The following is a 26,398-nucleotide window of genomic DNA, read 5'->3' as shown; positions in this document are numbered from 1 at the left end:
TGGCACCATCAGAGCCAGGATGGAGCCAAAACAGGGGCTGATGAGGACATGCCCACAGGAGGCAAGTGATCAAGTCAGCCAGAGAGGACTTCCAACATCTTAGGGAGAAGATTGGTCACCTGTGACTAAACGTCAGTCTATGGACACAGCAGTGAGAAAAGGGGTGCTGGGGAACTGCTGACATCCATAGCAGGGGGAGACAACATGAGGTCTCCCAGCGTGCAAGACCCCGCTGTCCATACACTGACAGATCCCAAAGATGAACGGCTGTGGAAAGATTGAAGACATCTGGAACATGGTGGCACCAGAGAAGGTTGCATTTCTCCACTACACCAGAAACAGTCATAGAGATGCTGACAATGTCCTGGAGATAGATGATGCCCAAGATACAAGGTTGGACAATATTAAGCTAAGAGATGCTCTGAAGACTGTGTTGCTGTGAAAAAAAAGAAACATAGTAATAAAATAGAGATTTAATTTTTTTTTCCTTATGTTTAGGATAGAATCGAGTGGTGGAGAAACTGTGTCAGTCAGTATACCTCTATCTATATCTGTCACACTGTGTTTTTCTGCCAGTGAAAGTGGCCTGGAAGCCATCTTTGAAATTCCAGTTCATACCCTTACTAAAACACCCCAGCAGTAACAAACATACCAAAGTAAATACACTGGCAGGCTACTATCCTATCTATGACAGAAACCAGCAGAAGATCACTCCTAGAAAATTTCAAGAAAAGAATAGGATAATTTGCCCACACAAGATGTTATTTCTAGTCACGGGCTTTCTGAGGTTGCTCTATTCCCTGAAGCTAGTGGGATTTTATCCCTCAAACATGAAAGAGAGAATAAAAGTAGCAACTTCTAATTATCCTCTTTCTTCCCCTCTCTAATCCTACTTAAGACTTAAGATGACTCTTGTTCTCAATGATGATCTGTGAAACTTTCACAAATAATATTATTCTGTGGTAAATACATTTCCTGTACACACGAAACACTATTCTGTAATAAGCACATCTCCTGTTACCCATTGTAAAATGCATTGCTTTTCAGGTTCACTGAGTCTTCACTCAGTACAGGAGCAAGCACCACCCAAAAGAGCACCTTTATAGTTTTCCGTATTTTCTGCTTTTCTATTACGCTCCCTTTTCTGGATGCCTCCCTGTAAACCAAATAATCACAGGGGCCTTCAGCATAGCAGCCTTTCCCTCCCTTTAATCTTATCTGTCCTTCAATTCCCAACCTACGCCCTTTCTCCAGTATCCAGTTTTTTGAAACGAGATCCCCCGGATATTTCAGGCAAAGCTGCCTCCTGACACTACATACTGACACCACGCACATTTCTGGAGAAATCAGCTCTGCAGAGAGCGCTTTATCATCAGGCCTTTTAACCAGATGTTTAACTCTGACTCTGACAAATGGCTCCCTGCAAGCAGAAGGAGTTGCGGAGTGTTGGCACCCAAGACGCTGAGCAGTCCCCGGTGCTAACCAACCGCCCCCAGGCCCTTCCCCGATTTACGTGGGCTCCATCAGGACTGCCCTGGCCAGGAGCCCGTCACTCCTGCTACATTGCCAGCAGCTGGAAGAGTCTTTGGTGTCTGCTGGGCAACTCTGCCACACAAGGATGTCTTTCTTTGGGAGCGAATTTGCCTGTTCAGTTTCGGTGTTGTGCTGCAGCAGGGGCAGAGGAAAGTGGAAAGCAGCTCGACTTGAATTTCGTTCCTACTTCCTTTGTTCGTGCCTCTTTTTTTTTTTTTTTTTTTTTTTTTTTTCTGGGACACTCATTCCTGGATCTGTTATTTTGTAGGAACATCAGGCCTGTCTGAAAGAGGCTGCTGCTGTGTTCCCCAGATAGCATTAAGCTGGTTCTTTTTAATCTTTCGTTTGATTCCTCTCTTCTTGGACATAAATCAGAATACTCTATTTTCCCTCCAGAGCTTTCCCCTCCACTGATCTTAATATATATATTTTGAATCACATTTTAAAATGTTTGTTATCACAATTGTAAATCTTGTTACTGAGGCTGGAAGGCTAAATGTTATGTTAATAAGCCCTATCCAGACTAGTGAGAAATACCAGGCCTGGTAGTTGGTTTGAGGTAAACAGATAAAGGTAAACTGAGGCAGAAAAGGAGCCTGCAGTCAGGTTGGTGAATACTCAGTGTTCTCTGCCATTGTGCCGCACAATTCCCCTGCGGACCATCCTTGCCTGGGCACTGCCATATTCCTGCTCCAGGGACTATTTAATGCAGCTAAGCTATGTGAAGGTGACTGGCACTATCAAAGCACCGAAGAAACCCTTTCCCAGTGGATGGCAATTATATTCCTCTACCAATTTCTGCCTTTGCGATCCGTTTGTTTTGAAGCCTGCAGGGTCATGGCAGTGTCCAGATTTTATGGAGCCTCTTGGACGCTCTCGGACAGCACACGCTCTGTCTAGCACCTCTTACAGAGAGTGGGACCCCACGGTGCAACTCCCCCAAGATCTGAAAATAGCTCTGAACTTTCCCAGCCTCTGCATGTGTTCCTTGGAGCTGCAGCCCTGCAGGATGAGTCAGCTTTTTCAGGATGACATCGCAGCTGAAATCAGACCCAGATATTGCAAAGAGAAAACCAAAGATCCTCTGGTACTCAGTCGCTCCACAGGAAACATCTAAAGATGTGAGTTTCACACACTTCCTCTCCCCATGCTGGTTACTCACCTCTCTGGGGATCACATCTCCTCTTTCCAAATCCTCCAGCTGTGCCCTCCCTAGTAGTGAAAGAAAGTTGGAGAACATAACTCTTTCAAGAACAAACTTTGGAGTCAGAACGGCAGCTGGGAAATAATACAGTCTTGATGGGGATGTGCTGAACCAGAGTGGGATCCAGCACCTCTTCCTTCTTCACAGCAAGTCCCTGGAAGAGAAGGCTCCATCCAAAAGACTGGTCTCACACCAGACAGCCCTTCACAGCTTCCTCAACTGTTTGATTGTCACAAGCTCTTGCTGCATTCCACATGCCTCTGTGAAAGGGGCAAAGTGTAGCAACTGCTGCAAGTGCAACCATAGGCATAGAACCACAGGGATATAAAACAGGACGCAGAGCTCTTCTCCAGTTAGTCGCACATTTGTATCACTGGGATATTACTGACACATAGTCCCCTTGTTTCAGTTCATCTTTTGTGATTCAGACTGAACGCTGGATAGCAGGATAACAAGACTGGCCCTTCAAATGTAACGGTCTTTTGAGAAAATTATCTGCTTTGCCATCTTGCTTAAAAATAAAAGGCTAGCAAAAGGGCACTCTGTCTATACCTTACCTTGCCTCAGATGCTTCCACAACACTTTCAAGTCCATTGTAATGAAACCTGTTGCCAGGTAAGTAAAATCAGTGTGGAAGTAATTACTCTTACCCCTTACTGGGACATGAGTGGCTTTGCACTGTTCTGAACACAGATGTGAAGTCGCCTTCCTTGGCTCTTGAAGCGAGCAAAGAACTTTGAGTGGCTGTCAGGAGGGCAGCTATGATTTCTTAGTCCTGAAGTCTGGAAACGCTCATACCCTGTAATGCTCTTATCCTTGTTTGCCTGATAGTTGTGTCTGTCTTCCTTACGCAGTTTTAAAATAAAATTGCTGTAATTTAGCTATCACTTCACAGTTGACAGAGACCGTAGAGCCCTCCTCTCTGTTCTCCAAAGTTCCTACTTTCTATTACGTCATTGCATTGCGTCCATGGATCCCAAACCTTTTGCAGTGGAAGGCCAGAGTTACAAGACCCGGTAGATGAGAATTTTGCCCAAGATCCCAGTGCAGCAGTGGAAGGAAGAAGCCTCCAAAACATGTCTCTTAAGACCATTTCTAATGCCATATCCATTCGGTATGCAGAAGAACAGACCAATAGCCAAAGCTGTGATACAAGGTGTAGTTAGAAAAGCAGTATTTGTAACATCTGAAAACCATTTCCCCTCATGCTGTATGGGAAGGTCAGTGTTGGATTAGTGCTTTCGTGTATCATTGCCTGTTGCTGCTGCACTGTGGGAACAAACCTGGGAGACAGTGAAACAGTATTAGCGAGTCAGCCGAGGGGAAGGGGCAGGAAATGGGGCCTGGGGACACATGACAAACTCTCCTTTCTCCTCTGTGATTTTCGGGAAGCTGCATTCATTGCTTGTGAGTCACAGGCAGCTGGACGACGTGAGTTTGGCTCCATCTATGGGAAGCAGTAAAATACTACAATAACCCCCGAAACAAGCTGGTGTCTGTTCCGTTCCTTTCAGGCCAACAGATTATGGTCAACCTTCAAACTTTTCTCATGAACCACAACGTATCTTTATCACTGCACTTCTGAACCGATGGGTTCATAAACTGTGTTGTTTACTACAGTAAACACTTTTCTACCCATGTGGATCACAACTTGGAAGCCACAGCCTGAAGTTAATAATTTATGTATTCTTTGATAGAAGACACTGTAATTATTAAACCGGAACTCTGATACTAGTTCACACACTTTTTATATGCACTTAGTACTTCCTCAAACAATTTCTTTATTGGAAATTCTTGTGCTTGGTGTTTACCAAAAGGACATACTTTTAAAAAGATTTCAGTTGCTTTTGCTCTCTTTTTCCTACACGTTACTCTTTCTTTGAGCAGCTGAGCACGCAAAATCCTCTTTTTTTGAAAAGAACAGATAGGAAGGTAGATTGCTTGCCCAGCAAAGCTTATATTAATAGAAATATGTTGGTGTTTACCAAACTGAAACTGTTGACCCATTTCAAAACAGAAAAACCTTAGTAAAATAGGAAAATGGGTTGTCTCCAATGCTTTGAATGCGGCCATTGAACTACCTTTCTCAAATCCTTTCTCAAGAGACACTTATACTGAGGGGATTATAAGACAGTAGCCAGCCACTGATGTGCAGGTCATGGAAAGTAAGAACAAAACCATGTAAAGAACATGATTCAGTTTAAAAAGTGCAAGTGACTGGCCTCTCCGAAGGCAGGGAATCGCGTTAGGCACTTCCTCCAGTCGTCTCTTATTCTTGCTTGTCAGGACTTGATTAAACAAGGCTGAGAACATACCATCTCCTCCCAGTTTCACAACACAACACCATCTTAAAGCGCTGCCTTTAAAGCTCCCACAGCAGCTCCTAACATAGCAGGACTATGGTACTACCCTGGGTGGCTGCAGCAGCTGCCTTGCTCAGAGCTGGACCGTGAGCAGAAGGGTGTCTTCACACACCTCCACTCTCCATGAGGAGCCCAATCTTCAGCGTCTACAGCCCACTGTTTCTCCTGTGTACTCAAATACACATATATGAACTCCAGTACCTGATTTTGCACCCTCCTATTCCTTTCCCTGCCCATCCCTGCCGGGCAACACCCTCCTCGTCAACCTCTGTCCTGCAGCCTGAGAGGGAAGTCTAGGCTCTGGCTGGAGGCCATACACAGAAGCTGGGCTGATCAAGTGACTGACAGTGCTCGGTCTGGTGGAAGAGCTCATCCAGCCTCGATGCAGGCAATTATGGCTCATCAGAAACCACCTACGTGCAAGTGCTCCTCAGAGCTGCTGGGGGAGAGGCACCAAGGAGGTGGCTTCCCTTGTAGTCCAGGTCAGTGTCTGGCAGGAGCCTGGCCACCGCAGACAGCATCCAGGCCCTGCCTGAGCCCAGGGCTGGCAACCACCCCTGTTTGGCCAAGTGCCTCTGGGAGGTGCTTCCCCAAGGCCCTGGAAAGCCCCTGCACACTCTTGTTTGTGTGCACACACACACGTGAGCTTCTGCTGCTGTGGCCTGTGCAAACCGCTGGAGAACCGGGGATCTCGCTGAGCTGCTGAAATGCGTATAACTAGTCAGAAGCCAAGTTAGCAGAATTCATTACTTTCAATGAGATGAAGCTGGAATAGTTAGCTGTGCCAATCTGGTTCTTTCTCCATCAGGAGATGATTTCTCCATCAGCCTAGCGTCAAGACAATAAACATTATTAGGCATGTTCTGAGTTGTTGGGTCATTAAGGTTTCCTTAATAGCTTATGGTTTTAAGCAAAGTCATCTTCAGATGGCTGAAGGCCATCCAGCCTTTAAGGTTAAGCTTAGCATTGAGCCATTTTAAGAACTTTATCTTTAGGAACACTCTCAGGGACATCTTTTAGATTTGTTCTCTTTTGGTGTTTTTTCCCCATTGTTCCCGCTTTTCTTTAAAGAAAGAGGAAATTCAAATGCAAAACTGAATGTAATGCTAAGTCAGTGATGACTAAGACATTAGGTTAGGAAAAATCAAATATTTCTGTGCAAGATTCTAAGCCTAGTTGCTCATGGTAGGCACCTAAAAGTAACTTGATTTTGTAATTATGCTGTAGAGTTCAGAATTAGTCTGCATTTAGAGTTAGTCCCACTGTAACTAGATTGAATTCTGCTGTATTCTGTTACACCTCACCAGTGTTTTCTTTGTTCAGTGTATATCTTCATCTAACATTAAATCAAATGCAAGTAATTTAATATACTTGATCTGCTGCCTTTACCAATACTGCAGATTGTTCTTACGCATCTGTTAAAAAAATGTGAATTTAGTTCATACTTTATAAGTCTTAAGTAAACTGAAAGCTACTGAAAATAACAAAGAGGCCTTCAAAACTAAAACAAAAAATATAGCTTGCATGTAATACATGTTCTTCACTTTTCATTATTCCTGGTAAAGACAGAAAGCTTTTATGGGAAAGCAGATTTTTTGCTGTCTATTTTTCCCTACTGTATCTTTATCAAGGTCTGTAAACATCTTTGAAGCTCTAGAAAAATGTAATAGTAAATACTGAAAACAATCAGTAATATGTCGAGTATGTAAATCAGTAGAGATGTTAGCAAGCCAGTGAAACTTAAGCACATAAATGAAGGGAAAGGCATCTATCTCTTAAACGTTCATCTGCTTGAAGGAAGATATAGCCTGGTGAATAGGACTCTGGCTTGTGAACTGAAAATACAGGCAAACCTGTGAGCTTGCCATCAGTTTGTGGTATGCCCTTGGACACACCATCTCTCTGCCCACACTGTAAACAGATCTATTAACAAGTCTCCTAAGCAAATGATTTCAAGAACAAGCCCTGCACCAGTCTTGCTAAATCTGGGAATGTAGAACGGGAAGACATCTATGCTTTCTCATCCACTCGGAGAATTTCTCTCAGATCCCTAAAGAGCTATTCTTAGAAAACATGGGAGTAAAGAAAGGTAAATATTCCTGACTTGTCATTAAACCTAAAACTCTCAGAATTACCATCATCCATGGGAATGCTTCATGTTTTTGACTTTACTCTTTCACTAAACTACCTCTGGAGGGCTAACCCTGTCAAAGAGCATGGAGAAGAATTACATTACTTCAAGATTTATGTACATAGCCAAAGCTGAACTGGATCCCTGGGAATGAAAAGCAGAATGCTGTAAATGTCAGGATTGGAAACCAGGGTGAGATAGCGGCTGACTGGCAGTAGCTGGCTAAGTATTTGGTTCTTCTTAACATTCTTGTATCATCTGGCTTCTTATCGTGAATTTCATAGGTTAATCGTACATGGCACAAACATTTTTTCCCAACTACTTCACATACATTGCTTTGCAGTTATATCATGTCCTCCAGTTCTTTGACTACATGAGAGAATAAGGAAAGGTCAATCATGCCTTCTTTATACCATTTATTATTGAATGCCTTCCTCATGCCTCTTTTTTGTTTGAAAGGTAATTCCAATTTTTTCAGCTTTGGAGTGCGAGACCATCCTTCACCGAACACTGTTACAGCCTCTGTCATGAGTCACATCTGTAACGCTCTTTCGAAATACACTAAACAAGAGTGAGAATAGCATTGCAGATAAAAGTGCACTGACTAATTTATAATGATATTATACTAATCTATGATCCTCTGTCCCGCTCTTTAGGTATGGCATCATTCCTCTATTTTCTCAGCAATCCCGCCCCAGTTAACCAAAGTTTTAATTATGAGCATTTCACCCATTTGCAATTTATTTTTCTTCCCCCCCCCCGGCTTCATATTAAATCAAAAACCAACGCGCTTTTCCGACATTTGGCGGTTTCAGCCGGCGGAGGGGCAGCTCAGACCCCCCCAAACCAGCCACGGGTCAGGCAGCGATGGCAACATGGCGCTCGGCCGCCCCCCCCCCCCCGCCACCACCTCGGGTGGGGGACCTCCCACTCCCCCAGGCCCACCCCGAGGATTGGGGAAGCTCCCCGGGCCGGGGCGGGCAGGGCGAAGGGGGGTGCCCAGCTCTGCCCCACGCCGCCCTCCCCTCAGGGCTGTCCCGGAGGGGCCTCGCCTGGCTCCACGCTGCCGCCTCCGGGCCCGCTCGCGCCAGCCAGGCCTTCCCCGCCCGGTTCCCACGGAGCCCTCTGGAAAAACATCCCCTTATGAAATAATAAAAGCATAAATCGAATAAAAACAAATAAGCGCCGGACAGACCCACCCACCCCCCCTCCGCAACACACACGAAGGACACAAGGGCACCGCTGCCCCTTTAAGGGCGAGGACCCGCCCCTCTCCGCCCCCGCCCCCCGAGACGCCCCCCCTCACACAGATGACATCATCCCTGCCTTTCGATTGGCTGCCCACCCCGTCAGGCACGCGGCGCCCGCCCTACCCCCGCCCCCTCGCCCTGCCTTCGTGCCCGTTAGCTTCCCCAGGTGCTCGCGGCCCATTGGTGAGCCCCGGTGGCGCTCACCCGCGCCTCTCCGCTCTGATTGGCGGACCCCGGCGCGTGTCGCCGCAGCAGGGAGGTGCGGGGGCGGGCGCTTCCGCGGTTGCGAGGCGCCGGTCGGCGGTGGCGAGGCCGGGTTGCGGGCTCGGGGGGGGGGGGGGGGGGGGGGGGAGAGGAGGCGCGTTTTCGGCGGGCGGCGGCTCCGCCAGGGACGGGCGGGGTCAGAGCGAGATGGAGCCGTGACCGGGTGAGTACGGAGCTTGCGGCTCAGCTGGGAGCTGCGAGGCGACCCCTGCGGCCGGGCGCGAAGAAAGGGGTGGGGGAGGTGGGGTGGGCGCGGGCCCGCCCGGGGGGACCCGCCCCGGTGCCGGGTCTCGCGCCGCCGCCTGCACCTCTCCGCAGCGGCGGCCGTTGGGGCGGGCTGAGGGGGCAGCGCGCGCCCCCCGGTGCCTCCCGTGCCTCCCCCTCCCCACCTCATCCCTGTACCCCCCCCCCCCCCCCCACGCTGGCAGGGGGAAGGTGGGTGACCGGCGTGGCTGGACAGCTCCGCGGGTGCCCCCCCGCCCACGCGGGGCCACGGCCGCTCCCTCCAGCCGCTGGCCGGCCTCGCCCCCTCGGAAGCCCCCGCGCTGGTTTCCTCTCGGCCCCTGACTCGCTTTTGCCCCGCTCCGGCCGCTCCCCACCTTCCGCCCCCCCCCCCCCCCCACGAGGGGCTCAGCGCGCCGTTTCCCCGATCTTGTCCCGAGTGCCTCGAGTTTGGGGGTCCGGCGGTGGTTTTGTCGGTGCTCTCTTGCCGATTTTACAGGCCTGGCACTGGAGACAGCAGTTTACAAGGGTTTGTGCAGCAGCAAGCTCCTGCCATCCCCGCTTCTCCGTGCACACACCAGATTGTATTAACGAGGGTTAATTTCCCCCGCGGAAAATATATTTGTCTGCTCTATGCCTAGATGTGTATTTGAGGTAAGGTCTGTGTGTCTGTCCAGTGTGGACCAGATCTCCCACTGTGACTGTAAAATCTTGTATCAGAGGACTGTAATTCCACATATCCCTTATCAAGGATGAAAACTCTGACCATTTGCTATGTGTGTAAGTGGAAATACCCTCCTGAGACCTTTATGATCTGCGTCTGTGTGCCCTCGTACTGCATCATGCAAACAGTGTGTTAACGTGGTTCTGTGTGGTTCTGATTTACAAGATGAACCTTGAGTGGGCTGAATAAGGGGTTTCAGGTTTACTCCTGCTTATAGCACTTCCTTTTTTGTATCATGTTTGTCTAGATAATACCAGGGCCTGTGCCATGAAACTGCATCTTAGTCTACCATCAATAGAAAATACATTTTGAAAGCATCAAAAATGCTTTTGTTTAAGTCTGTAGCTTCTTTGCTGGATCGTGGAAACCAACATGTGCTTTTTATTTTTTGGTTGGATTTGAAGACACAGCTCTGAATATTTGGGAAATATAAAATGTAGCTATTCTGTGCTGGAGGTGTCTATCCTAACATTTCCAGTGTGGGCACTGAGAAAATTCAGTATGTAGTTCTGGTTTTATTTTAAATTTGCATTTGACATCTAGGCTAGTTAGCCATGGCATAGCTCACTTAGTGAAAGTGTGTTGGTTTTACTTTCAGGTAAATACACAAACAAACTTTCAGCACTGATTTCAAAGTATATTTTGCTGCTTGCACAAAACCCATCAGTAGGCTTTTGTAAAGACGCTGTTAAAATCTATAATGGAGAACTGCTAGAGGCATAATGCCTTTAGGTCTTCATAAGTATTTCCAAAAATACTTTCAATCATTTCTGAATATGAAATGAGAGGGACACCCTTTTGTTCCCATTTGCTGGAGTGATTAAATGAATGATCTAATAGTTGTGATTAAATATAATCTAATAATAGATTTTAAAATAAGTGTATGATCTGAAGCTGACTGTGAACTCCTTTTTTGATCTTTAGATTCATGCTTTATGCTGAAAGGAGAAAGAGAGTCAGGGCTGAAAGCCAATGCTATAAGCTTTTCAGAAGTACGCAAATTTGCCCTTCTTAATTACCAGATAATAACTTACTGAGCCATTTTCAGTCCTTTCTCACTTGTAATCTAGATACCAAATGTGATTTCAGGAAAAGAGTGATATATTGCTAGCTAGAGCTTCTTGGGCATCATATTGTTCTATAAAAAATATAGGTAGTGCTGTGTTTGCTGGTTCCAGTAGTTACAGAAGCAGTTTTAATTTCTATTTAATTTAGGCCAACAACTCTAACATCATGTGGGAAAAGACCCCCAAATCTTCAGGCAACAAGCAGATCATGAAATAAAATGCAAAGAGAGGGAGTATGGAAGACGTTTTGACGTAGGGTAAGAGGATATGGGGGTTTTCCAAAAACGTTATTTAAATTTTTCTCCCCTTGAATATGAAATAATAGGAAACACTTGGATTTGGAGAGGAGTGCCTGCTTGTGACTGGTTTCTATAACTCTGGCTTCTGCTGGCATGGTAAGCAGCAGCATTTTTCACAGACTCTTTCATCCTTGTACCTCCAAGTGAAATGTACATTCAGGTGATCAGAATACACCTTAATAATAATAATAATAATAATAATAATAATAATAATAATAATAATAATAATAATAATAATCCCTACTGGATTTCCTTCACTGTTGAGCCGTAATTACATTATTGTGTAGTATTTGGTGGAGGAAAGGGCATCTGTACTAGATATAGAGGAGGATCAGAGAAAAAAGGGTTTGGATGTTAGAGCAAGCAGAAAGCAGATATATTCTTAGGATGTGTCAAAAAAATTATCATGAGATTAATAATTACACTCATTTGGAATGTGCGAGGTGTCTCCATATATGCTTTTTACCTCAAAAGCAGAATTCATAGGGATTCCAAGAGTCTTCTGTGATTACTCTCCATACTCAGCTGTCCTTCCTGTGTTGTAGATAATATAATCAAACTGTCTCAATGTCTGTTTATTTACTGATAACTCAGTATTATAATTAAGATCCTTTTTGAAGAGTACAGTCGATTTCCTCTGTGTAAAAAGAGGTAACAATTAGCAGCAAATCTTATTATAGCTACACAATGCTCTTCTTTTAAAGATTTTTTTTTTTTTTTAAATCAACTGTGTCCTGAGGGTCAATGTCTTTTCCTGAGAAACTGTTGAAGAGGAAGCAGAAAAAAACGACTGTTCAGTGCTCTGAAACCGTCAAACACCTACTCTGGGAAAGCCAAATCTAATTATTTCCTGCTGGACACATTGCTGAACTGAGACTGAAAACAGAGGATGTGGTTGCACAGACATTTCTTTTAGTGGTGGGGCTGTCTTAAACAGCTCATATTCCCATCTGCCTTTTTTTTTTTTCTTCCCCCCCTTCCTCCCCACTGTATGCTGTCATCTCAGTGGTGATGGTATGTCTGTGGGGCTGCATGCTGAGCCAGATTAGAGACCCGATTTTTAATCTGTACAGGTTCTATTCCTCTCCCCCTCAGCCCCCAAAGTGAAGCATGGGGGAGGGCCAAAGGAATGCATAGCTAGAGTGGAGGGGAGGGAGCACAGGAGTGGATTAGTAAGAGCTACAGCTAAAGAGAACATTTTTGGAACTATAGTTTAAAAATGTTCCTAGAATTCTTCTTTTGTGTATGTGTGTCAAATAGATGAAATGGATGAGTTGGTGTGAATTCAGGATCTCATTCCTTTGTCAAATACTCTGTTCAGTCCTTCAGGGACATAATGTGTGTGGTTAATGTGTATATTTTACCTTCCCTCCTCTGAGTGCTTTATGGAGTGCAAACACTGTTAAGTGGCTTCTTCAAGGGAAATGAATGGCATTGGGGTGAGGACAGTTTACATTACCAGGCTTAGGTATGCCGTAGTGGTCAGTCAATGCCTTGAGATTTTTAAAGGCAGGTTGTCCTTGTGGAGGGCAAATGGTGCAGGCAGTTTGCACAGGAATCTGCCATCAGTCTGATACGATGTTTTCAGATGTTAAGAAACAATGCCGGTAACAGTATCTCACTTCCTTTGATCCTTTTCTGTTTCTGATATGAGACACTTATTTTCCACACAGATAAATTTTAGAATTTGTTACTGGGCGAGTAATTGTTTAAATTAGATTGGTTTGTATTTCAGAAATTGAAGTAATGAATTTAGTTCGAGCAGCATTCCTTTGCCTTTCCCTCCCCCATTTTCGTGACCGTGTGCATCATCGTTATTCTTGTGTGAAGAAATATTTTGGATTTAGGCACACAGCCATAATGATAACATCTCTGTAAGAAGGTGAAATTTAACACACAGTCACAAGTCTTTTTAAATCTTGAAAGCTAAAGGCTGAGCTTTTAATTGGGGTTTTTCTTTTGCACCTTAACCTCATGCCATCCATCTGCTTTTGCTCTCCTACCACAAACTATCATGTCAACTACTTCTACTTATCCTTCTTAATTAACTTGTGTTCCCTATTTCAGCTTGTTTTGGCCCTGCTGATCCAGAAAAGCAGGGTTTTTGTGGAGCACAGCAGAAGCAGCATGGTAGCTGCTGCTGCATGTGCCAGCACGTTATTTGTTAACAGGTGATCATCGGGGGCTGCCTCTGTGGCACTGAAATAAAAATCTTCCCCTGGACATGGTCAGGAGCTGCTGCTGCTGTTGTCTCTGCTTGCTGTGGGTGCCTATTGAATTGTGTATGTACCACAGTGCAGGAGCCTCTGGCATAAAACAATGCAGAAAATTACCTACTTTGCCATCTTCCAGTAAGGCAAATAAATGTGCTGACTACACATCATCTTCAGAGTACCTTCATGTTAGGGGAGCAAGAGACGAAATGATACGTCAAGTTTTGTGAAATTAATTTTGTTTTGGGGCAGAAGTCTACCTCGCAGATTGTTTCAACCTCAAATTAATGCTTCCTGTAGGTATATGGCAATTATGACTAGTTCAAGCCACAGTAGGGAGGGGGTGTATATATACTATACACTGTGGTTCCTTGAGTTCTACCCTTTCTGTGGTTTAGTAGAGACACTGAGGATATGTCTTCAATGCACGATTGATCCATACTGTTGACACCCTATTTAGACTTACTCAGATGAGATCATCCTTTACACACAGCCATACCCATGTTATGATGAACTCATTCTTTCTGCAACTGTTTATATGTGTGAAGGTACAGCTCTGAGCAAAGATGAGACAGGATTAACTTTCTGACAATTACAGGGAAACTTTTCCTCCTCCAGGAAGAAACTTTTGGAAAAGCATTGCAAGACTCTACTTGAATGATTTTAATTTTTCTTTAATTATTATTTTTGCCATCTTTTCTGATTTTTTTTTTTATTGCAATATAAGAAGTTTCCCAACAGAATGTGATTACAGTCTGCATTGTAACTTCATTTGTATTCCATTATGTAAGATGGACCCAAACCTGAGTGAGAGGTTTCTCTGAGTGATTGGTAGGGCCAAGTTAATGTTAGACCTGATATAACTGTGTCTCTAAATTTTCTCTCGTATGTCCTGTCTGGCTTGCTTTACAGGAACAGATTACTTGGAGTCTGAATCTTTTCAAAGCCTCCATCTGAGAGGTAGTATGGCTGTTAGAAAGATGGGGTATGAATTCTGCATTGCCATGTTCAGATCAGACTTGCAAATCATGTCAGTGAGTTTCTATGTTGTTCAGATGTGCTCAAACTCCCAAGTCACCACTGAAGGCAATAAGCCGTTGTAATCACTGGAATAGCAGCCATTTGGCTTGAACATGTAAACACTGACATATAAACATTTCCATTGGATGGAGGAGTTTATCAGCAAGATGAGACTTCTGCATTTCTTAGAGATGACACTATTTTTTCTTCAGAAAATCTGGGACAGTACAGTTTTGCCTGCATTGACTGTATAGTGAAAGGAAAAAGGAGCATTGGAAGAATGTTTTGATTGTGCTATAAGCAAAGAATAACAAAAGCAGTTTAACTGTGGAATTTTGCCAGAAAATGTTTCAGTTATCAGATTAATCTTTGCTCACTTGCCTCAGTATAGAAGGAGCAGTAAAGAGCTTGTCTTTCATTACAGTTGCAAGACTGTTCTGCAAAATTTGTGTGAAGTTTGACTTGTTATTTTGAAGGCAGGGTGTGTCCATGTTTTCTGTTCTGTCTTCAAGCTGGATGGAAGTTCCATGGGGTGGCTGAATAAGGATAATGATAGAAATACATTATACGTGCAGCATCACTTAGCTTAATGGCACACATATTAGAAAAAAAAGTTGATGATCATCCATGCCCATTGCAAGCCAGTTTATCTCCTTGGGGTTCAGGTGACTAAGTAGTAAATTGCAGGATGCAATTCTTTAACCACCTAAGATTGACCGGGAACTTCCCTGACAACTAGGACTGAAAGCTTTAAAGATCGCCTTTTATTGGCCAGAGTATCCGGAATAAAACTTTAGTTCTTAGTAGAGAAAGAAAGATAAATGTCTGCAGCCTTGGAGGATGAGTTATTTGTGAGAGAACAAGGAACTCTGACAAGTAAGAAGGCTCATGAAGTGCTGGAAAGTCAGGAGGGGTAAATAAACTGAGGCACGAAAGTTACTGAAATAATTTGTCCTGTTTTCTGAGTGTGTGTTTGCATGTACACATATAGACACACACACGTTCTTTTCTGAAGGATGGTGCTAAGTTTTTGCAAAGATACCAAAATTCATTGAGTGTATGTGTGTATCTAAATATGTATTTTTAAATCTTCATGCATACCTTGAAAGGTAAGACTTTAAGGTCTTCCATATGGTGCCAGGTGAGATGTCTATCCAGCCTGGTGTCTTGTCTTGGACAGCTGCTGGTAATGAGTGCCTTGAAGGGATGTGGAACTGGGGGTGTATAGAGAGGTGGTTCTGCCTTCTGCCTCACCCTGCCAGCTGATTAGGGATATCTTGGTGTATTCTTTAGATGCAGAATATTCAGCAGTTTGAAGTTTTCCAGAGAAAAACATGCTGAAGAAAACATACTACTTTTTTTTTTTTTTTTTTTTTTTTTTTTTTTTTTTTTTTTTTTGGACTGGTTATGGGGTCCCACTTCTGTAAAAGACTAGCAGATGCCCAGGTGGTAGGATAGACAGACCAAGAAAAGGCTCAGTGTTGGAGCTGTCTTGACTCAAATGAGGTTCAGGAGAACATGGATCTTAAGTGCAGAAAATTAAATGCAGCAGCATGATAATTGTCCAGCTTTATCAATGCTGTTGCAATCTTAAATTGGAAGAGAATATCTAGTGAACTGATATTGCTGGAAATTGGAGATTGGTCAGCAGTAATCATCAAGTGAAATGCATCTCTACCTTCTCCACACTTCAATGTGTGAAAAGTGATTTCAGGGGTACTTGTGTCTCAACAAGCCCCTCCTCCCCACAAACACTGAAATAAAAAAACCCTCCCACTCGAAACCAAACTATGCCAGAAACCTGCACTGGAGAAAAGATTTAATATATGGACAAATTTCACTCATTTATAATTTGTGTCTTAAAAAAACCCCAACAGTGTCACAAGCAAACATTCCATACCTAAATTTTGATGTTATGTGCTTAATGCTGTCAGAAGAATGTTCTAGCAAAATGATTTTATCAGATTATTTAAGGCACTTTGTTCATCAGATTGGAATATTGAACTCTTAACAGTGGTTAATTGTTTGCTATCTTTGTGGAAGACTTTCCTTGACTTCTTGAGGCTTTTTTGCCTTGCCTTGTAGGAAATCTAGGATCTGCAATTCTGTAAAAAGTACAGTGTAAGTATATACTTGGTTCTGTAGCCTTGCATCATTATCATGTCTTAATTACAGTTGTATCAGTTTGGCTGCTTTATTAAAGAAAAAATAATCACTTGTGATGGGTTCTCACATTAAGTTAATTAAGTGATTGTAAGTAATTCTAAATATTGACTTGATGACAAATACTGTAAGATATGGCAGAATGAAATCTTGATTCTGTGGCAGAGCCATGACTAATGTGTGCTGACACGTCCTATTCAAAGAAAAAATTGAAACATTCTCTGAAAGAGATTGTAAGGGAAGCTTCTAAAGCAGTAGTGTCCTTACTTTTTTTTATTTACGTCAGTACTGTAAATATCTTCTGCAGATTGTTAATTGGAGGAGAGTTGACCAAGTAGATATGCAATTCACTACCTGTAGCTGCCTCTAAACAGTTTCTGTCTTTTATTTGCTGGGGATCAGGGAACTCTCTCAAATTTTGTGACACACTTATTATCAAAGTGTCTAGCTGTAGTCACTCTTTCTTCAGAAGAGACTAGCCAGTCTGATTGGCAGTATTCCTTCTGATGTTAAACTAGCAGACAGCTCATTCCTTTTTTTTTTTTTTTTTTTTTTCTTTTTTCCTACTCCAACTATGTTAGTGTTTGTGTCCTAAGACCATCTGGGCTGAAGTTTGTATTTGGGGAGGTGCCTGGGTTTCTTTTATTTTCTCTTATTGACAGAATATCATGACATCTCAACCACAGTTCTGTGTTTCTGGTGTCTAGGAAGCCCTAAGTTCTGAAAAGCTCAGAGGAGGAAATGGAATGGAAACTTTGTGTTAAAACCTTCATATGATGATTGATTTTTTTTTTTTTTTTTTTTTAAAAAGGTGGCTAAGAACATAGGAGCGAAAGTATGGCAACTACAAATCAAATTCTGACCCTTTTTATTTCTGTTTGAGACAATAGTCTTCCAGAGCCTCCAAAGTAATTATTTTTGAGGAAAGTACTGCTGTGCGTGCCTGTTAAAACTGTATTGCCAGAGAAAAGTGGTGTGCTACTTTGGTACATTTCTGAGACTTTAAGGTGCTCAGGGTGGTTTCTTCCTCCCTCCACTCCAAAATGGTGTTCCCGTTGCAGTTTTGGCACATCTCTGAAATGTATTTTTTTTTACCTTTCCCTGTTTTTGTTTGGATGGATAACATAGTGTAATAAACTAGTCATAACAGTCTCCAACTTCTATTATCCTATGTTTAAGAATGATTTCAGTAGAAGGATGGGAAGATTGAGGATATCATTTGGTGAATATTCTGGCTTAGTAAATCTCAAACAATGCATTCTTCAGAACTGACAAACCAGTAGTCCTAAAGTAAAAGTTCTCCTCTGCAAATAGCATGGGTATGTGTGCACAAGTGTGGCAGTCTTTATGGTATTTCAGTCCAACTTCTGTTGTGTGTGCCAAATGAATTAAAGATTATATGAAAAATGAGTCCTAGATAAAGGACTTTGCTCCTTACTCTGAAAGGAGAAAATGGGCTGTGGTTTGTTTTCTTTTTTTTTTTTAGATTTCTGAGTATTTATGTCCCGTTTTCCCTTTCAGTGATTAGGGAGAGAGCTGCTGGCATGGAAGTCAGCTGGGTTTGTCCGTGAGAACTGTGAGTAAGGTATGTATTGTGTGCTTATTGCTGTCTTTATTCTGCACCTTTCGTTCTTACGTGCTGAACTGAAAAATGCTTGTGGTCACTGAACACGATGGTAGTAGTGTGTTAGAGATGGAATATTTTGTATTTGTACTAGCATCAGGTGTGACAGCTGTCCAGCAATGACTTTATAGTGTAAGAGTATAAATGGCACACTTGTCCACTTTTCACTACTGCCTAGCAATGAGACTTGCCACAAGTTAGCTGGTACTGTGTTGCAAACATTTTTTCAGTGCTAGTGATACTTGGCTCCCTAGACTGATTTATTCTGAAGGCAGACAATTGTAACTATACAGTAAAACTGTAATGTCTGCAAAACTGTAACTGAGGTTACCATGATACAGTAGCACTTGAAAGAGAGGATGATACGTTCAGAGATTGTGGTCCCAGGCTGAGTCTACTGTTAAAGAATATAAAATGTTTTAATCTATTCTAGTACCCAAGCAAAAGTCTTGGTTTAGATGTCCTTCATGTGCTGGCTCTAAGTATTGTTGCTTCAAAGAAGGAAGTAGCGAAGGGTGAATTTGGTATGCTTTGAACTGGCAAAGAACAGCAGCAGTACAGATTCCCCCACCGCTCCACCACGTTCTTTACACACATTCATTAGATTCACATGTTGGGGAGCACCTCTTGGGTACTTACTACTTCTCTTCAATAAACTGTTTAGCTTAGACAAGACAGTAATATTGATATATGCTTGTCTGTGAATCACTGAACAAAATTCTTAACTATTTTTCAGTAGTGGGGAAATCCAAGGGTGGAAAGTCAACTCTCATAGGGGAGAAATGGAACAGAAGATCCGGTAACTCAGTCGCAATTGCTGGACTTTCCACTTAAATGAATGTCATGCTGGGTAGCTGCATTAGGAGATGCCAATAAGTTCAGAGAAAATTGGGTTCCACACCCCATGTTCATTGATGGGGAGGAGAGGCAAAGTCAATTCAGATTGGTTTAATTTCTGTAGACAGTTTCATACAGTCATGACTAAAGAATGTGACTGGAGTCAGAAAACTTCTTGAAGACTCTGTTTCAGGCTTTGGTTTCACACTGTACCTAACATGAGGTAACTGAAAGCTGTCACCTTTTCAGTGGGCCCTGCTCTTCTGGTGTTTTGTTTTTTCCTTTTGGATGAGATCTAATGAACCCGTGGTTGCAGGGTTCAGATTGCTAGCACAATGGGAAAACAAGCATGTTTCAAGGTGTAGTGTTCTATCAGGACAGTGAGCTGAATTGACTTGCTCTGTGGCTGCAGAGCCACTAGGTTCGAAGAAGAGAAGGTGAAAATTTTGAACTGAGGTGAGATGGTAAAATTGTGGACCTACACTCTCAGTTACAGCCCATTATCAGACTGAGTTAGGTAAAATGTAAAACTACTCCTCAGACACACAGAAGTAAGTTTTCAAAAACCCTTGCCATAACCTCCTTAAGATTCTTAAGTTCTGCAGTTCTGCCTGCTGCATTGTGCTGACATGAATGCTTGTGCCAGGAACTGAACTGACTGATATCTAATTACTTTACCTGTGGTTTATTTTCTTTTTTTTTCCTTTTTTGAAATTTATTTTCTTTTATATTAGTCTAGATTGGTTCCCTGAGCTATTTTCCTTGCCCAAGTTACCACTTTGTTATGCCCTAGGTCATCCAGTTCTTGTCCTAAAGTTCAAATCTTCTCCGTTTGAAAGCGTATTGTTTCTTGTGAGGTCTTATTTCCACTTTCCTCTTGTCCAGTGACTTCCTTGTCCCAATCTGCCCTAAATCCACATTCAACATAAGTTCCTTCATACTGTCTCAGCCCCTCGGTTTTCCTGCCGTGAATTTCCGAGTCAAAGCTCACATCTGGCTGCAGATCATCAGCATTCCCTTTTCTAGTTTGCTGCCGCCTCCCTGCTTCCATGGGTTGTTGGCATCCGTTGCCACATGCCTTTGCTGCTGGCTGAATCCATTGCTTCTATTTGCTTGCCCCTATGGGGCGAGGAGGAATGCTTTGCTTCCGACATGAAGGAAATTTTAAAAAATGCATGAGACAGCAATTGCAAGGAAGTCAGTCGGAAGGTGGTGGAAAACAGGCAATCCTGTTCTAAGCACACTGTAGTTCCTCATACGTTTCTTTGGCACCAGTGCAGGCTTAAACAGCTTGCTCCCTTTCACGGCTCCCTCTGTTTTGCTGGCATAGCTGTTTCTGTGGCCACGGTGAGCCACTCTGGGGAACAGATCCTTCTGGAAAGAAGTGTTTTTTTCCTAGATTATTTTTCATCTGGTCCAGTACATGCTGTCTCCTTAAGATTTACGCACGTTTCACAATGAGGAAGGTATGAGAGTGGGAATGTGTAACACTGCTTAAGTTGGCACCGCTGCTAGATGTTTAAGTGTGCTCTTTGACATTACCGTTAAGTTGATCTTTCAGTGAGCTGCTGTTGGAAAGGCTGGTCAAACCTCTATGCAGCTATGTACTGCTTCTTCCTCTGTATCAGAGCTAGTGATTGTGCAGCCACAGGGCACAGCCAGCTAGCTGACTGGTCCTGTAGAAAATGGTTTCTCATCCTTTGCAGAGTTAATTGTCTGCTGGTTCAGCTGACCTGAGTCACCCCATGGGTGCACACTCGTTAGATCAGACAAAAGGGAAGCAGCAGGAACCAATAGCTTGGTAGCAGAAGGTTGGACTCCTCTTTTAATTATGATGTTGAGCTATATCATGACCAAAACCTAAAATGTACAGTTGTACCCATTGACACATGAGACCTTGACATTGCATCTTTTTTGCTCTCTTTTGTTCTTTGAACTAAAGTAGAAATTGTTATTTCTTCAGTAGCTATCATCTTTAGTGATGATGTGATTAAGTCAACAAATGACGTGATTAATTCAACACAGAGAGGTAGGATAGAATTATATGTCTATAAACTGCTTTACCAGTCCTCTGAAATTAGAAGGATGTCTACCTCATTCATGCTTTGAGCTTAAATAAGAACTTCAGAAATTGGTGAGGAGTTCATTCTTTTTGAGCAAGGATTGCTTATTATGAATATCGTTGTGATTCTCAAATTTAGCTTTGGTATTATCAGTTCCTCTGTGTACCCAGAGTTCCGTGAGCTTAAAAGCCACAAAGTTCCTCCAAATACATATTGAATAATGAAAAGTATTTCTTAAAAAACATCTGGAATGCCAAACTACATTTCTTAGCCTGCTATTTGTGGTTTTAAGGAATGGATGTTTGATGATGATTTTTCAAGACCTCTCGAAGACTTTCTATTACTGCTGGACTGAGTGAAACATGCTAGTGTCTTATGAAGGAAATACTTAGGGCTTGAGAAATATGGTTCTTGATGAGCCGTTAAAATCATGTGTGAGGCTGTGTTTGTCTACAGCAGAAATTATGCTGTTGATTGCTTTGCACTAGATGTGTTCTTTCCATCTTTTCCGCCTCCAGTCCTAACATCTCTATACAGCTGTTCATGCCTTTTGTCTGATAACATTTCTTACCATTTTCTTGCTGGCCTGAGCATGTTTTTTGACTCTTGTACTGCTAGGTTTGCTGGAGGTGGTAGTGGAAAGACTTCTGGTGATGATTCAAAGATGTCTTCTCTTACTGTAATGTTACTGGCACGGTATACATACAGATTCAGATTCTTTAGCTCAGATAGAAGGTTGTGCTCATCCATGTTTTGCCAGCACCTTTGTTTGCAAGTGTTGTAATCTTTGCGTTTTTAATAGGGGCTTTGTAGGCTAGTGGGTTGTGATCATGGTAAGATGGACAGTTTACACCGTCAAATCACTGATTCTATTCCAGAATGAATTTGGTTACTTTTTGACTGCTCTTTTCTCTTATTTCCGCCCCGCCCTCCCCCCCAATTACTGTGAAAGTGAAGGAAGTTGATGACTGGTTCATTTTGCAGAAGACAAATGCGTGTGGACTATGTGTGTTTAAAATAACATTCCATAATATAAGAAAGTCTCTCTTTAGTGGTCTGCATAGTTTGGTTTATTAACTTAAGGTGGTTCCTCAAGAACAAGCTATTACATTGTCAGGGTGTAGTCTTTATGATGCTTGCCTTGTTGCTTACTGTATTGTATATATCTTAAGGACAGTGTCATCAGTTTAACTCTCAATTAACTAGAGAAGTAATTCTGTCAACAGTTGTGTGCCTGTCTTAAGCTGACTGACAGGAAACTAAATAATTTTTCTTAAATACAACCTTGGAGGTCTTCCCGTTGGTGACTTTTCTTTGATATCTAAAGATAAAAGGAGTATCCTTCACTCTGATCATTATAGCTTCTCAACCTAATGGGATGCTTCAGCTTCCACCTACTGCAAACTTCACTTCTCCTCCTGGGTTATTCTTTTGATTTGTGATGACCTGGGGGACATGGTTGCCTTTGGGCATGTCATGGCATTCTCTTCCTCTTTACTCATTTCAAAGATTCAACCCCATAAAGCCACTTTGCCCCAAGATTGCCTCTTCTCTTGGCTGGATGATCTCAGCTGGCATAATCATTTAACAGAAGACTGCTCTTAAGTTTAAAAGAAAAAAACCTGTCTTCTCAAAATAGCCCAGCTGCACACACGTGCTGTTGCTGTTAGGTGCTGGAGGTTGCTTAGCAATTCTTAAATTGGTAGGAAATTGCTATTACCCTGGCAACTCAGCTCCAAAATGCAAACAAGGGAAAGCTGTTTGTAGAGGTGTCCTTGCTTGATTTGAGAATTGTGCCTTCCCCTCCCCATACCTCTGATTTTGGCTTACTTACTTTTAAATTCCTTTTTTTTTTTCCAAATGTTTTACTCTGGTTATTGAAGCTTCACATTAGGGAAGGTGGTGCTATTCTTTGTTTCATTTAAATACTGACCATTAAGATCTTGATTATGCCATGAGTATGTGAATAGTGTCAAAATCGAGAGCAATCTAATGCATGAAGACCTAGTGCATGTGTTCATGTCTGACATGGATGTTGGATAGCTGTCACCTTAAGGTGACATTGCTACCAGAAGTAACCATCCTGATTTCTTTTTTATTTCCTTGTGCTTCATTTTCCCTCATGCCAGCCTAAGTTTTTGTGTGGCTGGGTGGCAAGCCAGATCAGGAATTGATGCAGATTAAAACTAGTGGTTTGTGTGTGTGTGTGTGGCCACGTCAAATTTAACACAGATCCATTCTTTGATCTGGTTCAGCCTGTGCTGGTCCACAGGAGGTGAGGAATGAGCAGGCTGGACTGTTCCTTTTGTTGGCAATGCCAGTTTAGTGTCTAACCAGAGGATGTGGTCTTATGATACAGCTAAGTTGATCTAAGCTAATTCTTGCCAAAAGGGGCGGTCTTGGATGCATGCCTTTGTTGCTTCCTTGTGCCAACATCGGTGCTTGTCTGGCCTTATGATGGGATGATTAATGGAGCTAAAATGACAGGAAACTAATCCTAATCCCTTCTTCCCCTTCCAGTTTTCTTTTCACTTAGCTTCGTGAACTAGTTTACTGTGGTTCAGACAGGTTTCAGTACTGCACGTGTCTGTTTTGTTTCTCTTTCACATCTTGGGCTTTGAGCTATCCTTCAGTGATTCTCGATGAGCAGCTGTATGAGAAGTTTCTATAAGTAATTTTGTCATACGGTAAATGCAAAGTAGAATACTTTTTTCACCAGGAAGTAAGCTAATTGGGTTTGCTGTGATATGGTGTTGCAATGGCAAGAGGATGCACTTAAAAAGCTACCGTGCAGAACCTGCAGAGCAATTTAGTCTTTGTAGTTTGAAGGTTTGATAAAGATAATATTTTTCCAAAATGTCTTATTGGCTATGATTATTAATCTTATACCTTGCTCAAAATTGACTCTGCCTTGTTTGTCTGTCTGAAATTAAAGTTTCTTGGATGCCTCCAGAAGTCAGAAAATTATATTTATATAGTTGAGTAGTGTCTAATGTTTCTTTTGAGCAGCTTCATCTTATCTCTATTGTTGTGGCCCATGCTTGTATTGTTGTGGCAGTGGTTTTGAGCTTTATAGCAACATAGTTTGAGCGCTCCTGGCTCCTGAGAGCTCAGTGTTGCCCTGCATTATGGTGACACAGCTGTGTCTGTAGTTGGCAATGGAGTAGACTGGGGAACTGATTTTGCTGAATACCCAGGAAAAATGGCTGTTTTTTCAGCTAAATTGATTTCTCAATCGAAGAAGGGGCAATGTAGGTGCAGGATTGAGCAGCTGGACAGTGGAGGACTTGAGGGTTGCTTAAGCTGGTGTTGCTGCTGTAGAACATCTGTGGGATCATAGCCACTCTTGTCCTGAAAGCAGCTGGCCCAAAAGTAGAAAAATGCCATGATAGAAAGCTTTTGTCTGGTTAGGCAGTAGATGCAAATCCTTGAGGGCACTCACCCTGAAACCCTTATTGAGGATAGGAAATACTTGCTCTTAATACTGTCCATCAGCTTCTGGATGACTCACTTTAAGGTCATGGTATGGCCCATTTCTTTATGGGAAAGTTTGTAGTCTGTTCAGAAGGGACAGGAAAACAAACATTTTAAAATTTTAATTAGGTTCTAAATATTAATGTATGTAACTAACTGATTGATCGTTCTATGATGACAGTTATAGAGTGGTATAACTGTCTGGGAAATCTAAAAACAGCCTTATTGTTGGTTGCAGTTAAGGATTCCATGCCTTTTACAGGACTTCCAAATAATGCAGCATGGATGATTCTAAATCTTCAAAGCATCTTCCAGATCCCTCTATGTCCTCATCAGTCTCTTAATTGAAAACATTAAAATCAAACTCACCCAATTATAGCTTTTACTGTAGTCTTGTGGACCGGATGCCTTTTTTTTTTTTTTTTTTTTTTTTTTTTTAAGTGGGGATGTGTTGCATACTAAGACTTGGCATTGCTCTGAAAAAAGATGTCTTGCCCTTAGGAAGTGGCTAGGTGTTTGGATGTACTAATGGTGTAAGCAGGTTCTCTCCGCTGTGCTGTGCTGGTACAAGTGTTGGTGTGGCTGCACAGCAAACTGCACCAGGGTCCTGATTTAGCTGGAGTGTGAACCAGAAAACTGACTTTTACACCTGGGTCTTATGGTTAAACTCTTATTGGTTTATCATGTGTCATTGCAGATTCTTGTGCTGGCCTGAAATGGGGGGGAACGTGGAGGAAGAAGGCAGGCATTCGTAATGCATTTAGTAGTTCATCCCAGTTTAGTTTCATCTGAGCTGCAACCCTACTTGGAGGAATAGAATTGTTGTCTAGGGTGTTTGAGATACAGAGTCAGACTGTGGGTTTTTTTTTGCATTTTGTGGCAATGTTCCCTTGTACTGTGCTGGTGCAATTGTGGCTTGTATGAGAGAATTGATCCAGCTGAAAAATAACCTAGGAAAAATTGGTTTTCGGGTGAATCAGCTTTCTGATACGGTTCGTGCTGTGGCTCTACAAGTACCACTGCGGGTACAATGCAGGACATGGTGGCAGGTCAAGAATGAATGTCAAGGCGAGGTTTGCTTAAACCTTTGATGTGGGACAAACATTGCATGACATGCTAACTGGAATTAAGATGAAGATACTTTCCATCTGTGTCTTCATGAATTAGGAAACCTGCAGGTTCAGGTACCCTTGTGCTGAAGTACCATTGGACAATATACTGGAGAAACTCTGGTTTATAATCCCAGTATCAGTTAACACCACTTGGCATGGTGTTGCTCTGGGTTACATAGCAAACTGGTATGCGAGCACTGATCTTCTCTGCTTCATGCTCTAGCTGGCTAGGCTAGACTGCTTTTACTGTAGCTTGGTACTGTGCTTTTACATAAAGGATATAGTTTCAGTGGATTGGCTAATGCGAATATACCTAAATTAGGAAATAGATTCTGGTTTACAACACTGTTAAAATGGTGTTTGAAATGTGGTTTTCCTAGTTTATGCAGGTTACAAATTTCTGTTTAAAAGAAAACCTAGTGTGTCAGAAGTTCCTAAGTACATTTGCTGTTTGCCTAGTTGAAGCAGATTTTACGTCTTTGAGATATGTCAAGCTTTTTTTTTTCTCTTTTGGGAAGAGGAATGAATTCTTTTTCTTTCCTAGGGTAGATTGAGAAGGAAAGGTTGAATCTCCTGCCATTCTAAATCCTTGCTGGGTGGGCATTAGATATGTCTATCACCTCTTGGTGGATTCAGGCCTGGCTGCTCTTGTCCTCCCATATGATCTGACCTAATCATCATGTGGTACTAAGCAAAGTCTAATGTCTCCCGTACATTTCCTTTGATAAAGAAAATTGGCTTTGGCTCCTCTAAGACAGTGACAGCGGTCTTTACCAGCCAGCTTCCTAACTGAGCAATTACTCTTCCTTTTAGCCCCTTTCCACTGGCCTCCCAT

General features: G+C 42.6%; 1 protein-coding gene across 1 annotated transcript in view; it reads left to right on the top strand.

The window, feature by feature from the left end:
* Positions 1 to 2,561: 2,561 nt before the first annotated feature.
* Positions 2,562 to 26,398, top strand: part of MRTFA (myocardin related transcription factor A) — a 106,035-nt gene continuing 82,198 nt past the window's right edge. The window contains exon 1 of the mRNA XM_032996731.2: positions 2,562 to 2,654. Coding sequence (XP_032852622.2) covers positions 2,562 to 2,654 — 93 coding nt within the window. The remainder of the gene's footprint in view (positions 2,655 to 26,398) is intronic.

The sequence above is a fragment of the Tyto alba genome, unplaced genomic scaffold (genome assembly GCF_018691265.1).
Source record: "Tyto alba isolate M040663 unplaced genomic scaffold, T.alba_DEE_v4.0 Super-Scaffold_2, whole genome shotgun sequence".
Lineage (NCBI taxonomy): Eukaryota > Metazoa > Chordata > Aves > Strigiformes > Tytonidae > Tyto > Tyto alba.
Note: the sequence above shows the minus strand (reverse complement) of the source record. Positions and strands in the feature narration are given on the sequence as shown.